The 15,295-nt window shown below is 43.5% G+C and overlaps 1 protein-coding gene across 1 annotated transcript in view; it reads left to right on the top strand.

Moving 5' to 3' along the window:
- FLNB (filamin B) overlaps nt 1-15,295 on the top strand; it is a 164,672-nt gene that overhangs the window by 64,550 nt on the left and 84,827 nt on the right. Inside the window, exons 2-4 of the mRNA XM_058439100.1 lie at nt 4,679-4,927; nt 6,361-6,458; nt 9,277-9,424. Coding sequence (XP_058295083.1) covers nt 4,679-4,927; nt 6,361-6,458; nt 9,277-9,424 — 495 coding nt within the window. The remainder of the gene's footprint in view (nt 1-4,678; nt 4,928-6,360; nt 6,459-9,276; nt 9,425-15,295) is intronic.

Genomic DNA, 15,295 nt, shown 5'->3' with positions numbered 1-15,295 from the left:
CCCTCGAGCAAGTCTTCACATGGAATCCTGCTGAAAGGCTTCCGGCTCATCTGGCCTTTTCCTCCTCTTAAGGTTCTGCTCCATGTTTTACCCTGGGCATAAACATTGCAGAGCACGTTCAGGTCTGAAAAGTGTCTCATCTACGTGATGGTCAGACGTTGTTGACCCTGTGATGCTGTGTAACATTTCATTTTCGAGGCTTGGGGAGTCTCCTATTTCATGTGGATGGGAACCTGGAGGTCTTTGGGCACGTCGCCATCTTTTTATTGTTCCAAGAGTTTGGTGAAGCATTTGAACCTTCACCTGTCAAAATCAGTTTTGGAATGAGAACTGCTCTCTCTCTAGTCCTTATAATAGCAGAGGGAAGGTATCATTTATCCCAATGAGACCATAAAGGGGGCTTTCCCGTGTGGACACCCACCTTGAACTCAATTGGAAACAGAAGTTCTGGGCATTGTATTTTTTGTAAATTTGGCTCAGACTTCAACTGGGTCATATTTCCCCCAAAATCTTTTCGAAAAAGACTCGTGTCTCATTCCTTTAGACTAGCATGTGTAAGCTGGGTAAAAATAGAGCAAGCTGATTTCATGTTAATGATTTCATGTTAGGTTTGTGAATCAAATCTGCAAGTCTGCTTTTGAAAAGCATTTAACATATAACTTGGGAAAGTTTGAGTTTTGCAGACTAATGCCTGTGGCCGGATGAGACTTCATAGCTCCATCCAATCCCTCCTGCAAGAGATCAATGCCTTGAGGGTGCCTGGCCACCACCATTACCCTGACAGTATACCCACTATTGATTGATTGATTGATTGATTGATTGTTTACCCTTTTGAAGATTGCTCTTCTCCCTTTAACTTAGAGGAAATTGGCATGGAAACTTGTTTGATCTGGAATTTCTGATAATCAGTAGGTAGTAACTCCGTAATCAATAGCACTTCAAAACAACAACCAAATAACAGGATAGCTAATCCAAAAAATTCAGTCATGGTCAAGGACTTCCAGCTCAGGAAATGTCTGGTCCCGTGGGGTGAATTCCTTGGATAACCAAGTTCTGTGCAGGGCCCGGAGTTTTATGCAGACCATTGCTCCTTGATTCACCACAGGACCTCAAAAGGAGGGCTGGCTTCATGACCACATGACCTGTGTGCTCAGAAGGGCCCTGTACTTGGTTTATTGCTCTGCTGTTGCTGTCTTGAAGTTCTTAATTTTTTTTCTTTTTTGGCACTGGGGAGTTGCAGTTTCAAACAACACTTGTTTATTGTCTCACAGTTTCTGTGGGCCAGGAGTCCAGCCATGGCTTAAGACCAGGTCCTCTGCTCTGGGTCTCACGAGACTGTAAGGAAGGTGCCATCTAGGGTGTGTTTTCATCTGAATGCCTAACTAAGGAAAAATCTACTTCATTCAGATTCATTCAGGTTCATTCAGGTTTTTAAAAGAATCCATTTCCATGTGATTGTCTCACTGACAGGTCCCAGCTTTTTACTAGCTGTTGCTTGGAGGCTAACCTCAGGTTTTAGAGGCTACGCTCATATCTCTGCCATGAGGCCTTCTACATAGGCAGTTCATGACACGGCTGCCTGTTTCCTCACAGCCAGCAAGAGAATCTGTCTCTTGTCTGCTAAAGTGGAGTTTCATGTATCGTAATATGGTCATGGGAGTAATAGCCCGTCACCTCTGCCATTTTTCTGTTGGTTAGAATAAAGGCACAGGTTTTCCCCACACTCAGGAAGAACCCATGATATAAAGGCTTTCAGTAAAGGAGACAACAAACAGAATATGGAATGATCAGAATTACTCTTATGACTCAGACCAAGAGCGTCAGCATTCATTACCTATGAATTTATTGGAAATTCAAATTCTCCTGTTTCACCCCAGGCCTGTTAAATCAGAAACTTTAAAAGTGAGCCCAGCATTCTGTGGTTTAACAGGTCCTTCAGGTGATTCTGACACCTGCTAAATTTTGAGAACCACTGGTCTGGAGGCAGGCAGGTCTTGCTCCCCTAGGAGTTAAGTTTGATGTATCTTCTGGTAATACTGAGAAATGAGCTGGGAGATGGTTCCAAAATCAGATTATCCTCCCCAGGATTAACAAGACTCATACTTGCAAAAGAGAGTGAAGAAGAGAAACTAAAAAAAGCAAGAGGCTGTGTGTGAAGCTAGATTCAAACAGTTAAAGACAGCAACACATGGCAAAGGGTGGAATTTGAGGAAGTGGGTAGTGAAAGCAATTCTTGAGCTAAATTACAAGAAAACACAGTGAATTTGTATCTGTTTCTTGTATTTAGGGGCCTGGCTTAAACGTTAGTGATACATTTGGGGAGTAGAAAATGGATGTTGGTGTGAAGTTCTTCAGTTTTGGACAAGGAACCCTGTATTTTCATTTTTCTCTGAGCCCCATGAATTATGTAGACAGTCCTGCTTCGAAGTTATTATTTATACAATTCATTACAGAGAAAGTCCTTGGGAACCTTAACTTTGAGTGAGGATTGCTTGAATCAGTTTTTCTTATCAGCCACTCCCTGATACTCTTTGTTTTTTCCAGGTTAGATGATCGAGTTTTATTATGACTGAATCTGCAACTGCAAAATTGATTCTGATTAATTAATTTAATTCTGATGATTTCTCTCCGATGGTTTGGGTGTGGGCTCTTAAAGAGGGTCTTTTGTTGCAAGAGGATATAACAATAATCAGGTTAATTAAAAAAATTAAGCTCTCACCCTTTCAGTTTTGAGTGGCATGCCATGCACCCCTTATCAGCATGTGAGTATGCTTTTCATGTGGTTGTGGTTGGGTTTCATTAAGTGTAATTTGGCATGTGTTCAACCAGCATTCAGGTGGCTCTCGGTGGGTGGCTGGGGAGACACCAAGATGCAGATAGCTCAGTCACTCCCCAACAAGCGATTTCAGTTCTGGAGTGAGGTGGGAGGCCAAGGAACTCACACATAAATGCTGGTGGGAGTGAAGCGCCACCAGCTGTAGAATCTGGTGTCAGAATGATGAGCCAGGAGTTATTCCACAGGAGGATGGGTGAAGGTCTTCCCATCAAAGGGATAGAGAACACATGAAGAGGTCTAGGGGCTCAGGACAAGATGTAGTCCAGGAACAAGGAGTCTTTGAGCCTGTAGTATGGTGGGTGGGAGTGGCAAGAGTGGAAAGCAGATTGGATGGGGGTTATGTAGGTTCTGAGGTGCTGTATGTTTAAGGAGCTGACTGTGTGCAGCGGGGACCCTGGTGAATTTGGAAGCACAGAGGTACCTGACAAGAAAGATGGTTCTGGGGTTATGTGAACAGTGATTCAGCTTCAAGGCTGCCAGACAAAAATGTTTATTGGGAGGGTGTAGAAAAGGGTTTGCCAAAAGAGTTCGGTAGGGATAGAATTGACACATTGTGGAAACTATACCAAGAATTTAAGAGGAGGAGTCCAGGATAGTGCCCGTGTTTGTAGTTTGGGGTCCTGGTAGAATGGGAGCTGGCTATGGAGTATCTTTGGTGGAGAGTGGGTATAGGGAAATGGAGAGAGAGAGAAAAAGTTGCAGGGGGTGCAGGAGATGGATAGCTGCAGAGAAGGCAAGGGCAGGGGAAGTGGAAACAAATGGCAATGAGATTCCTGGAAGGTGCTAGCCAGGGGCATGGCATGGCATGTTCTGTTAAGCAAGGGAAGGACTAGAAAGGGGCCATGATTTTGGCTGGTCACTTATCCTCCTCACAAGAGGACGCATTAGCGTCACGGCTTACTCTTAAGAATGACTGACGTGTCAGAATAGCAAACATGAAAATGATTGATAACACCCAGCATTGGTGAGATTTGCAGGGATAACTAACTGGCCTCTTAAATCTATAGATAGGAATGTAAACAGAAACAAACTTTTTATAGGGAAAAGATGTCTAGGACATAATGATTAATGAAAAGAAAAAAATTTCTACCAATTGAATAACATGAATTCAGGCAGCAAACACACATGCGTGTATACACATACACACGTGCACACACGTATACACACACACAATCTAGTAGGCTGTATACTACCAGGTTAGCAGGTTGTTACCTCTCGGATGCAGTCACTCCTTTTTATCGTCTATATTTGTGAAATGATTTCTTTCAGTTTTTGAGACGGGGTCTTACTCTGTTGCCCAGGCTGGAGTGCAGTGGCATGACCTCAGCTCTCTGCAACTTTCACTTCCCAGGCTCAAGTGATCCTCTAACCTCAGTCTCCTGAGTAGCTGGGACTACAGGAGTGAGCCACCACGCTTGGCTAATTTTTTTTTTTTGGTAGAGAGGGAGTTTCACCATGTTGCCCAGGCTGGTCTTGAACTCTTGAGCTCAAAGCAATCCTCCTGCCTCGGCCTCCCAAAAGTGCTGGGGTTACAGGAGTGAGCCACTGCACCCGGCCATTATTATGGAAAATTTTAGGCATGTACAAAAGTAGAGACAGTGGTATCTTACATGCTCCTGAACCCATGATCCAGTGACATCCATTAACAGCATTTTGGAATCATATTTCATCTGTTCTTGTCCTCAAGTGTTTTGAAGCAAATTTCAGCATTACATCCTCTCACTCTTAAATATCTCAGTATGGTTCTCTAATAGTTGAAGACTCCATTTACATTTATGTAAGGAGCATAATTTACACTTGTGTAACCCAGAGGAATGACCAAGCCTGTGCTTCTCTCCCCAGATAGCAAAGCCATTGTGGATGGGAACCTGAAGCTCATCTTGGGTCTGGTGTGGACGCTGATCCTCCACTACTCCATCTCCATGCCCGTGTGGGAGGATGAAGGGGATGATGATGCCAAGAAGCAGACACCAAAGCAGAGGCTGCTGGGGTGGATTCAGAACAAGATCCCCTACTTGCCCATCACCAACTTTAACCAGAACTGGCAAGACGGCAAAGCCCTGGGAGCCCTGGTAGACAGCTGTGCTCCAGGTAAGTGCCCAGGGCTGCCTAAACCATCTGTCCAGGATGGGGGTGTGTGGGTCCCAAACACTCTGGTTTTCAATGGGAATGCTATCTTTGCTTTGATTGGCGTATTTCTCCAGGTCTTAGCCCCTTATAAGACAGATAAGGAAAATAAAACTGGCTCTGTGTACCCTTCCAAGGGCGGATTTTCTAGGTATATCCATAGACATGTTTGAGCATCAAGTTGAGTCTTTTATCCAAATTCCAATGAAGGAGTTGGTGCTTAGAAGCAAGACTTGGGTTTAGCTTCCAGACTCCAAAATCCTGGGTCTTCCCACATTGGTGCTCAGTTTCTCGTTGGATTTGGAGAAACATTTGGTCCTATTAAGTGGCTTGGCATGAAAATCTAAAAACTTCCATGGAGTGGAAAGTACCCATTTTTATTAACCACTGGTTTGACTATATATGGCATTCTCCACCCTTTTCTTTCTGTGTTGCTGTGAAATAGCATTTGGTCAGGATCCAGTTGGAGCCTTTTCCACCCTTGATGGGCTGCTCGTTTCTTAGTGGTTGAGTGTATATGAAGGTTGTAATTATTCCCACTGGAGGGTTTAGATTGATGGTAGAGTTTGCTGGTACACACTCAGTAGAAAGACCAGAGTCAGAGTTTACACACACCCCCTAAAGTTGATTTTAATTAAAAAAAAAAAAAAAAGGTATTAATCATATTTTCCATTTACTGTGTATTCTGTATTTACTGGGCACATTAGTATTTAGTTAGTTAGCGGTTCTTGACATATTCAAAGCAGAACTAGTGTCAGTTGGGTATGGGAGGGCTGAAGGCCTCATTCTTACTTGAGAGCCTATAAGTTGGTGTCATCCAGGAAAAATTCAAAGTGCAGCATTAATTGATTTCCTAATATCCTCTTCTTTACTTCCATTTAAGGACACATTTTAGGATACCTCTTTCCAATTTAAACCTGGGAGTTTTTACTCTGGTCCTTTACCTCATGTGCTTACAAAGGCTTTTGAGATAATTCTAGGTTTGTGCCTTTGAGCAAGTGGATTTTTGAATCACACAGGATGCTGCTATTCTAGATTTTTTAGATATATCCAGGAATAGAGTAAAAAAAAAAAAAATCCCTCCTGCATAAAGGCACCAGGCTTTTTCCAAGCTTTGTTTATTTTTTAACACCACTCCTTCAAGGAATGGATAATCCTCATCTTTATGCAAGAACACAGCACCCGGAGGAGAAGTCTCAGTCATGGAGGATAGTGTACACCCTGGCACACTCATACCTGTCATACTTTTTGCCTGTTAAATATATGATTCGCTCAGATTTTAGGAAAAAAATCATTCTCTGAACTAAAAGAACAAATGGGGTTAGTTCAGGCACATGGTTTCCTTTAATCTCTCTGGTCAACTAATGTTAAAAGAATCTTTTGTGTTCTGTTAACAGGTCTGTGCCCAGACTGGGAATCCTGGGACCCGCAGAAGCCTGTGGATAATGCACGAGAAGCCATGCAGCAGGCAGATGACTGGCTGGGTGTCCCACAGGTACGCACAGCATGCCAGGGCGTGTGAGGCTGCCCCCACCCACCAGCTGTTTCTATGGATGCCTTCCCGGGTCAGGCAGCCCGACCTTCTTGGCACTGTGACTTCAGACAGCATTGCCTGTGACGCTCTCTCATCTTCCTCAGTTTACCCATAATCATAGTAGGTTCTCATTGACTCAGGTGCTTATAGATCTTAGTGTGTTGGTTTAATGTAGATCATCCAGAAATTTTCATGTCACTCTTCTTTGTCACACACTGGCAAATTTTCTAGTATTTCTTCTCTAAATATTTTGAAGACTACCTTTAAACCCCAGACTACAAATATGGACCCTAACTATTAGGTTGAGCCATAAGAAATTGATAGTATTTGACCATTTCTCAATCTACATTTTAAAAGGTAATTTTAATCCAATAGCTTAAGAAAAGGCACAGGACTTAAAACTTTTTTTTTTTTTTTTTGAGATGGAATCTCGCTCTGTCACCCAGGCTGGAGTGCAGTGGTGTGATCTCCACTCACTGCGACCTCCACCTCCCAGGTTCAAGCAATTCTCCTGCCTCAGCCTCCTGAGTAGCTGGGATTATAGGTGTGCGCCACCACACTTGGCTAATTTTTGTATTTTTAGTAGAGACAGGGTTTTACCATGTTGGTCAGGCTGGTCTCAAACTCCTGACCTCGTGATCTGCCCGCCTCAGCCTCCCAAAGTGCTGGGATTACAGGTGTGAGCCACTGCGCCTGGCTGACTTAAAACTTTTAAAAACATGTAAGCCAGGATAATCCACCATTAATGGAAACTGTGGAAGAATCTCTATCACCCTAATCCTATCACAGGAATATAACAAGAGGACTCAGAAATCAAGTAAGTCTTGGATACCATCTACAGTAGTCACATTGCTTAGTTGAAGTCTGATCTTCCTAGCTGGGAGGAAAACCAGTGTTTTCTTTCCAGAAACTCCCTCTAACAGTTAGGCACCATGAGTCCCATGTCCAAAGGCTAGCCAGGGAAGATTGCAGGTAACCATTGCCATGGGACTGATGGCGTCACTATAGGCTGCATTGAGGTCTGAGTTCAGTGTATTTTGTAACAGGGTCCCTTGGAAGGTAGAACAACATGCCTGTTTCTTTGGTTTGGTTTTGGAGTCATGTCTTTCCTACGTGGCTCATTGGTTTCTTGGCTCGTCCATCCTCAGGAAGTGGTGTGGTGTGTTTTTCATCTCCACTTAAACCTAAACCGTCTCCTTTTTACGTTCATGTGATGTTGGCATGGGTGAAGTTGTTGAAGGAGCTGCCGAGAAGAAATGCCAAATCGACACACATCCTACTTTTTATGGAATGTATTGAAGGCTACTGTTCAAACCCAAGTAGCTCTTTTGTTCCTGCAGGCTAATGGTCAGAATGTTTTCTGGTGCTTTTTATCACATGGGGAGGGAAGTTGGACACATCTGTTGTTCATTGCACATGGTTAACCTGGTCCATGAGACAGAGCCTCTGTTCATCCGAGGAAGTGTGATTTACCTCCTTAGCACCATTACTGGAGGCAGGGAGGACTCTGCATGCTGTTTAGGGCTGGGTCAGATGATGGTACTGAAACTGAGGTGGTGGCACCTTCAGGGAAGTCACCTGTCCAGGATCGGTCTAGTCTTGCTCCTAAACTGAATATCAAGAGAAATTTACCCATTCCCTATTTTTTTTTTTTTTTTTTTTTGAGACGGAGTCTTGCTCCGTCACACAGGCTGGAGTGCAGTGGCACGATCTCAGCTCACTGCAACCTCTGCCTCCTAGGTACAAGTGATTCTCCTGCCTCAGCCTCCCGAGTAGCTGGGACTGCAGGTGTATGCCACCATGCCCGGCTAATTTTGTATTTTTAGTAGAAACGGGGTTTCACCATGTTGGCCAGGCTTGTCTCGAACTCCTGACCTCATGATCTACCCGCCTTGGCCTCCCAAAGTGCTGGGATTACAGGCGTGAGCTACTGCGCCTGGCCTTTTTTTTTTTTTTTTTAAGAGACGGCGTCTCACTCCTCTGTTACCCAGGCTGGAGTGCAGTGGCATGATCTCGGCTCACTGAAACCTCCACCTGGTGGGTTCAAACCATCCTCCTGCCTCAGCCTCCCTAGTAGCTGGGATTACAGGTGTCTGCCACCACACTGGGCTAATTTTTGTATTTTCAGTAGAGACTGGGTTTCACCATGTTGGCCAGGCTGGTCTCGAACTCCTGACCTCAAGTGATTTCTCTTGTCTTGGACTCCTAAAGCGATGGGATTACAGTCATGAGCCACCACGCCTGGCTTCCTTATTTTTTTAATGGCTCCTAATATATTCAGATCACATATCTAATATTTACATGTTTCTTTTTTATTTACCTTTTTTAATTAGTAGCGTTAATACAGATACAGACCATGAATATACAAGCAAAGGAAAAAGCTGGTTAACCTGTGCACTTTTTGGTAACATGCTCTAATCCCATGTGTGCTTGTTTCTTCATTTTCCTGACTTGCTATAGCTTATCCTTTTATCATTTTTGAAAGGTTTGACCAGAGGAGTAAATGGACTTTTGGGGAATGGGGAGGACAATGAACTTTTGGAAGTTACATGCAGAATTTTTTGGAGAGGTGCCCCTAGCTTTCAAAGGAGTCTGCAATTTCTCAAAAATGGTTAAAAACACTGATATTGGTGTGTTGGTTTAATGTAATTTCACTTAATTGAGAAGCTGACTCAGTTTCTTAATATTTGTAGCGCTTGGTTTAAGAGGCATTTGCAAACACTTGAATAGCTGCAAAGTGATGTGTTCTGGGTGTTCATCCACCATGTCATTATCCTAGGTCATCACTCCTGAAGAAATCATTCACCCGGATGTGGACGAGCACTCAGTTATGACTTACCTGTCCCAGTTCCCCAAAGCCAAGCTCAAGCCGGGGGCTCCTCTCAAACCCAAACTCAACCCGAAGAAAGCCAGGGCCTATGGCAGAGGTGAGTGCTGGTCCTCTGGTGTTGTATTGGAGACATGTCCTCTGGTGTTGGAGATGATTTCATGGCTTCAAGAGTGATGTTCTTAGAATCAAAAATAGATGGGTGTAATCCTCAAAGATACCCCAAGCCTCCTTTATAACACATTTTATGACTGTTTTATTCTGCCTTGTTTTTCTAAGGCTTTAAGAAATGTTTCTGCTTAGATGGAAAGGGCAAGTTTGCTGCTTGGTGATTTTAGTGCAGTAGCCCATTGCTCCCATTTTTCAGAAGAGGAATCGCGGGGTAGGGAGTCGGGGGAGTTTGGTCTTGCCCCAGATCACCACAGTCAGTGATGGGGGTGGGCCATCTGGCTGCTGATTCATTTCTCCTTCTGTTACACTAAGGCTGCCTCAGATTTCCAGCCGGAGTAGGAGCTATTGTTAACCCCTGGCAGATACTTCCTTGCTAAGACATCCTGTTTATGACTGCAAGGCAGCTGCGGAACACCATTCTGCTCAGAACATTATAGTGGGTAGAAGCCATTTCAAGGCATTTGGTGTTGTGCTTGGCACCTGACTTCAAGCACACTAGCTTTGTGAAGAGAACAGTTACATGGCTGCAAAGTGTGGTTTCTGGTGAAGATCCACACGGCCAGATACAACTAACGCCTTTTCTATGGGGGAGGGGAAGGAGTACATTTTATTTCTCATTTTTCATAATTAAGAAAATATCAGCCGGGTGTGGTGGTTCATGCCTATAATCCCAGCACTTTGGGAGGCCAAGGCGGGCAGATCACCTGAGGTCAGGAGTTGGAGACCAGCCTGGCCAACATGGTGAAACCCTGTCTCTACAAAAAATACAAAAATTAGCCAGGCATGGTGGCGCCTGTAATCCCAGCTATTCAGGAGGCTGAGGCAGGAGAATCGCTTGAACCCAGGAGGCAGAGGTTGCAGTGAGCCGAGATCTTGCCACTGCACTCCAGCCTGGGTGACTGAGTGCGTGAGCCTCCGTCTCAAAAAAAAAAAAAAAAAAGAAAGGAAGTGTTATCCCAGCGGGATAATAGTTATACACACAGTATTCTGTATATCTTCTCCCAGAATTGACAGTTGTTACCATTCTAGCTTAATAGTTTTCTCTTGCCTTTTGTGTGTATTTGCATATGTGTTCATGTGTATGATTGCTGAATTATTTGAAAATAAGTTGCAAGCATGGTAACAGTTCTGTCCTCAGTACATCACTAAGCTTCTCCTAAGAATAGGATATCCTCTTGCATAACCACAGTATTCATTGCCACATGTAAGAAAATTAACAATAGTTTCATATAATCTAATATTCAGTTTGTGTTGGAATTTCTCTATTGTCCTAAGATTGTCTTTTATAGTTGTTGCTGTTTTACAAACTAAGATCTGATTAAGGTTCACTTACTACATTTGTTTGTTATTTCTCTTTAGACTCTTTTCATGCTAAATAATTTCCCCAAACTTTTTTTTTTTTTAATGACACTGACTTTCTGAATAGTTAAGGGCATGTGTCTTGTAGGATGTTCCTTCCCTACGAATGTTCCCTTTGAATAAACTATTTTCCTGCTTGGTATCAGCTTAGTCTTTTTTATTTCTTTTTTTTTTTTTTTTTTTGAGACAGAGTCTCGCTCTGTCGCCCCGGCTGGAATGCACTGGCACGGTCTCAGCTCACTGCAACCTCTGCCTCCTGGGTTCAAGCGATTCTCCTGCCTCAGCCTCCCGAGTAGCTGGGATTACAGGCATCCACCACCATGCCTGGCTAATTTTTGTATGTTTAGTAGAGATGGGGTTTCACCGTGTTGGCCAGGCTGCTCTCCAACTCCTGGCCTCAGGTGATCTGCCCGGCTTGGCCTCCCAATCTGCTTATTCTTAAGATGACACATGGCTAGGGCAGTGGTGTTGACCATGTGCTGTTCTCACCTCAGTGGCCGGGTCTTCTCATCTGACTTTTTGGAAATGATTTAGACTGGCAGATAGTTCTGGAACAAACCCCTTACCATTTGAGGTTCTGTTTGCAGTGGGTTGTGAGGTCTGTGACATCACTTGTGTTATGTAGGGACTAGGGACTTCAAAGCCCTCTTGCCTTTCACAGTCACTTGAAGGCTGGCATGTCTTCCTTTCTTTAAAAGTGCTTTCTTTGACCGGGCTTGGTGGCTCACACCTGTAATCCTAGCACTTTGGCAGGCCGAGGCAGGCAGATCACGAGGTCAGAAGATTGAGACCACCCTGGCTAACAAGGTGAAACCCCATCTCTACTAAAAATACAAAAATTAGCTTGGCATGGTGGTACAAGCCTGTAGTCCCAGCTACTCGGGAGGCTGAGGCAGGAGAATTGCTTGAACCTGGGAGGCGGAGGTTGCAGTGAGCCGAGATCGCGCCACTGCACTCAGCCTGGGCGACAGAGCGAGACTCCGTCTCAAAAAAAAAAAAAAAAGTGCTTTCTTTAAGGCATACCACAGGTGGTGGCTGGAATGAGGAATCTCTGACTTTAAAGATTATGCTTCCTTAATGGCAAAACAGTTGCAAACAACCAATTAAATCCTTTGTCAACCAGATTGGTCAAATGGACTGAATCTAATCAAGGCATAATGTATGTTTGTAATAACCTTATCACCTGGCCATCCGGCTTCCCTGTTGTTAATGTGAGACGGTTTCCTTTCACGGTGCTATTTTCTAGAAAATGATCACTTGTTATGGTTCAGGAATGTGGCTGGTCATTGCCATTTCCTTCATCTGCCTCTTAGCAACTGTGGTGCACTTGTGGAGGAAACACACCCTTTTTAAAAAAAAATTTTTTTTTATATGTGAGCTTTTTGCATTTTTTTAATTGTGGGAAAATATCCGTAACATAAAATTCACTATTTTAACCATTTTGAAGTGTGGCATTAAGTATATTCACGTTGTTGTGCAACAGCCACTGCAATCCATCTCCAGAACTTTTTCAACTTCCCAAACTGAAACTCCATACTCATTAAACAATAGCGCCCCATTCTCCCCTCCCCTCTGCTTCTGGTAACCTTTATTCTACTCCCCGTCTCTATGAATTTGCTTATTCTAGGGACCTCCTAGAAGTGAAATCATATGCTGTCTGTTAGGTACTTCCTAGAAGTAGAATCATATGCTGTCTTTTTTTCTCTGGCTTACTTCACTTGTCATATGTTTTCAGGGTTCACCCATGTTGTAGCATGTGTTAGAATTTCATTCCTTTTTAAGGCTGAATAATATTCCTTTGTAGGTGTATATCACATTTTGCTTATCCATTCGTCTGCTGATAGACATTTGGGTTGCTACATTCTTTTGGCTATTGTGAATAATGCTGCTATGAAAACATGGGTGTACAAGTGCTGTTTGAGACCCCGTTTTCAATTCTTTTAGGGATATACCCAGAAGTGGAATTGGTGGATCATATGGTAATCCTATATTCAGCTTATTTTTCAGGATGAAGTGGCCTCACTGCTTTTTAAAGTAGGAAGACAAAATGGTCATATTAGGTGACAGGGTCACAAGGCCACGTGGGTGGGGCTATGAGATATTGTCCTTGTCATGTGGTGAGATGAAAGCCGGGGTCAGTTTTGGTCTTCTCTGTGTAACCACATTGCTTCATTTCTGCCACCTGAGCCCAGGAAGAGAGACCGTTTTATCTTCTAGTTTCTAAAAAATTTGAAAGTGTTGTTTTATTTTTTATTTCCTGGTTGTTTAATAGATGCCAGTTGCCAGCCAGTTAGCATTTGTTGATCCATTCACTGACCCCCACCTTGCTTAGTTCCAGTGGGTTGAAAGGAGAGAGGGCGGGAGTGAGGTGGACCTCCAGCCACAAACAGATCTTTGTGGTGGGCTTCCTTGCAGGGTTAGCTATGTGAAAAGCATTCGTCCATGAGCTAATCAGAAACCTTTGTAAAAATCTAGTTCTCTATGAAGCATTTACTGTAGAGCAATCCTTAAGCACCCTCCTAGCTGAGTAATCAGAGGGGTACCGGTTGTCTCCTTTCATGGTAAGCAAAGCTCCGCAGGAGTTTACAGAGTGGGGCTGTGGTTCAGCTTTCTAACCAGCCATGGTTAGCCACAGGTGACCAACCCAAGCCCAGACCTTTGACAAGCTGCAGAGTAAGTTGTTTCTTAGGCTGCTGGAGTCAGAGAAAGTGGGACTTTTAGTATTTTAGGTGCATATTTATTTACTTACTTATTTTTGTTGTTGTCGTATTGAGATAGTCTCACTCTCTCAGTGTGGAGTGTCGTGATGCCATCACGGCTAACTGTAGCCTTGACCTTCTGGGCTCAAGTGATTCTCCCTCCTCAGCTTCCATAGTAGCAGGGGCCACAGGTGTGCACCACCATGTCCAGCTTATTTTTAAAAATATTTTAGTTTGAGACCAGCCTGGCCATGTTGCCCAGACTGGTCTCAAAATCCTGAGCTCAAGCAATCCCCCTGCCTTGGCCCCCTAAAGTGCTGGGATTACAGGCATGAGCCACCATGCTTGGCTATTAGGTGTATGTTTAAATCCATTTGCTTATATCAGTTACATAACCTGACTGTTATGTAAATCTTAAGCAAAAGAAAAATATATGAAATAAAAATTGAAACTCACTTTCCAACTGCCAATCTCATTCCTGCCTTCAAAGTTTGAGGTATTTATTTCTAGCCTTTTTTCTATGCTGAATTAAACTGTATATCTTCTTTGCTTTGCATTTCTTACTGAGCAGTGTGGGAAGGCTACCTTTTAAAATTTATTTATAATTCTTTATAATTTTTACCTTTCTTTTTGGGCAGAAAGATTATCTTATTATATAACAGTCTACGGCCATTTTTTCTTAAACTAAATTATTGGGAAATGAATAGAAATCCAGAGTATAGTAACAAATGACCTAGTGTCTTTAACAGATTGGTAGCAAGGAAAACGAAGTGATGGAGAGACAGCCGGACATTAAATGAGACCTAAGAGACTTAGCAACCGTTTGTAATATGTGACCTTATTTGGATCCTATTCAAACTGATGGTTAAAAAAAATTCATGATAGCCGGGCGTGGTGGCTCACGCCTGTAATCCCAGTACTTTGGGAAGCTGAGGGGGGTGGATCACGAGATGAGGAGATCGAGATCATCCTGGCCAACGTGGTGAAACCCCATCTTTACCAAAAACTGCAAAAATTAGCTGGGCATGGCAGCGTGTGCCTGTAATCCCAGCTACTTGGGAGGCTGAGGCAGGAAAATAGCTTGAACCTGGGAGGCGGAGGTTGCAGTGAGCCGAGATGGTGCCACTGCACTCCAGCCTGGTGACAGAGCTAGATTCTGTCTCAAACAAACAAACAAACAAAAAATTCATGATAAAGCAGCAGCTCAAGGTGCTGTAAGAAATTCATGATATTTGTAAGATAATTGAAAATTTGAACACTGAATATTTGACATTAAGGAATTTTTTTTTAAGGTGGTATCGATATTATGGGTACTTTGCAAGTATCTTTTAAGGATACATAGTGATTGTGGATAAAAAATCTGAGGTGTAGGATTTGTGTCAAAATAATACAGGAAGGGGAGGAGGCGGGAGTGAAGGTGAAACAAGACCACCTGTGAGTTGATAGTTGTTGAAGCTGGGTACAGGAGGTCCACTGTGCAGTGCTCTCTACATCTGTGTTTGGAATTCTTTTTCTTTTTCTTTTTTTCTGAGACGGAGTCTCACTCTGTCGCCCAGGCTGGAGTGCAGTGGCACGATCTCGGCCCACTGCAACCTCTGCTGCCTGGGTTCAAGTGATTCTCCTGCCTCAGCCTGCCAAGTAGCTGGGATTACAGGCGCCTTACCACCACGCTCGGCTAATTTTGTAGTTTTAGTAGAGACGGGGTTTCACCATCTTGGCCAAGGTGGTCTTGAACTCCTGAC

The sequence above is a fragment of the Hylobates moloch genome, unplaced genomic scaffold (genome assembly GCF_009828535.3).
Source record: "Hylobates moloch isolate HMO894 unplaced genomic scaffold, HMol_V3 SCAFFOLD_5, whole genome shotgun sequence".
NCBI classification, from domain to species: Eukaryota; Metazoa; Chordata; class Mammalia; order Primates; family Hylobatidae; genus Hylobates; species Hylobates moloch.
Note: the sequence above shows the minus strand (reverse complement) of the source record. Positions and strands in the feature narration are given on the sequence as shown.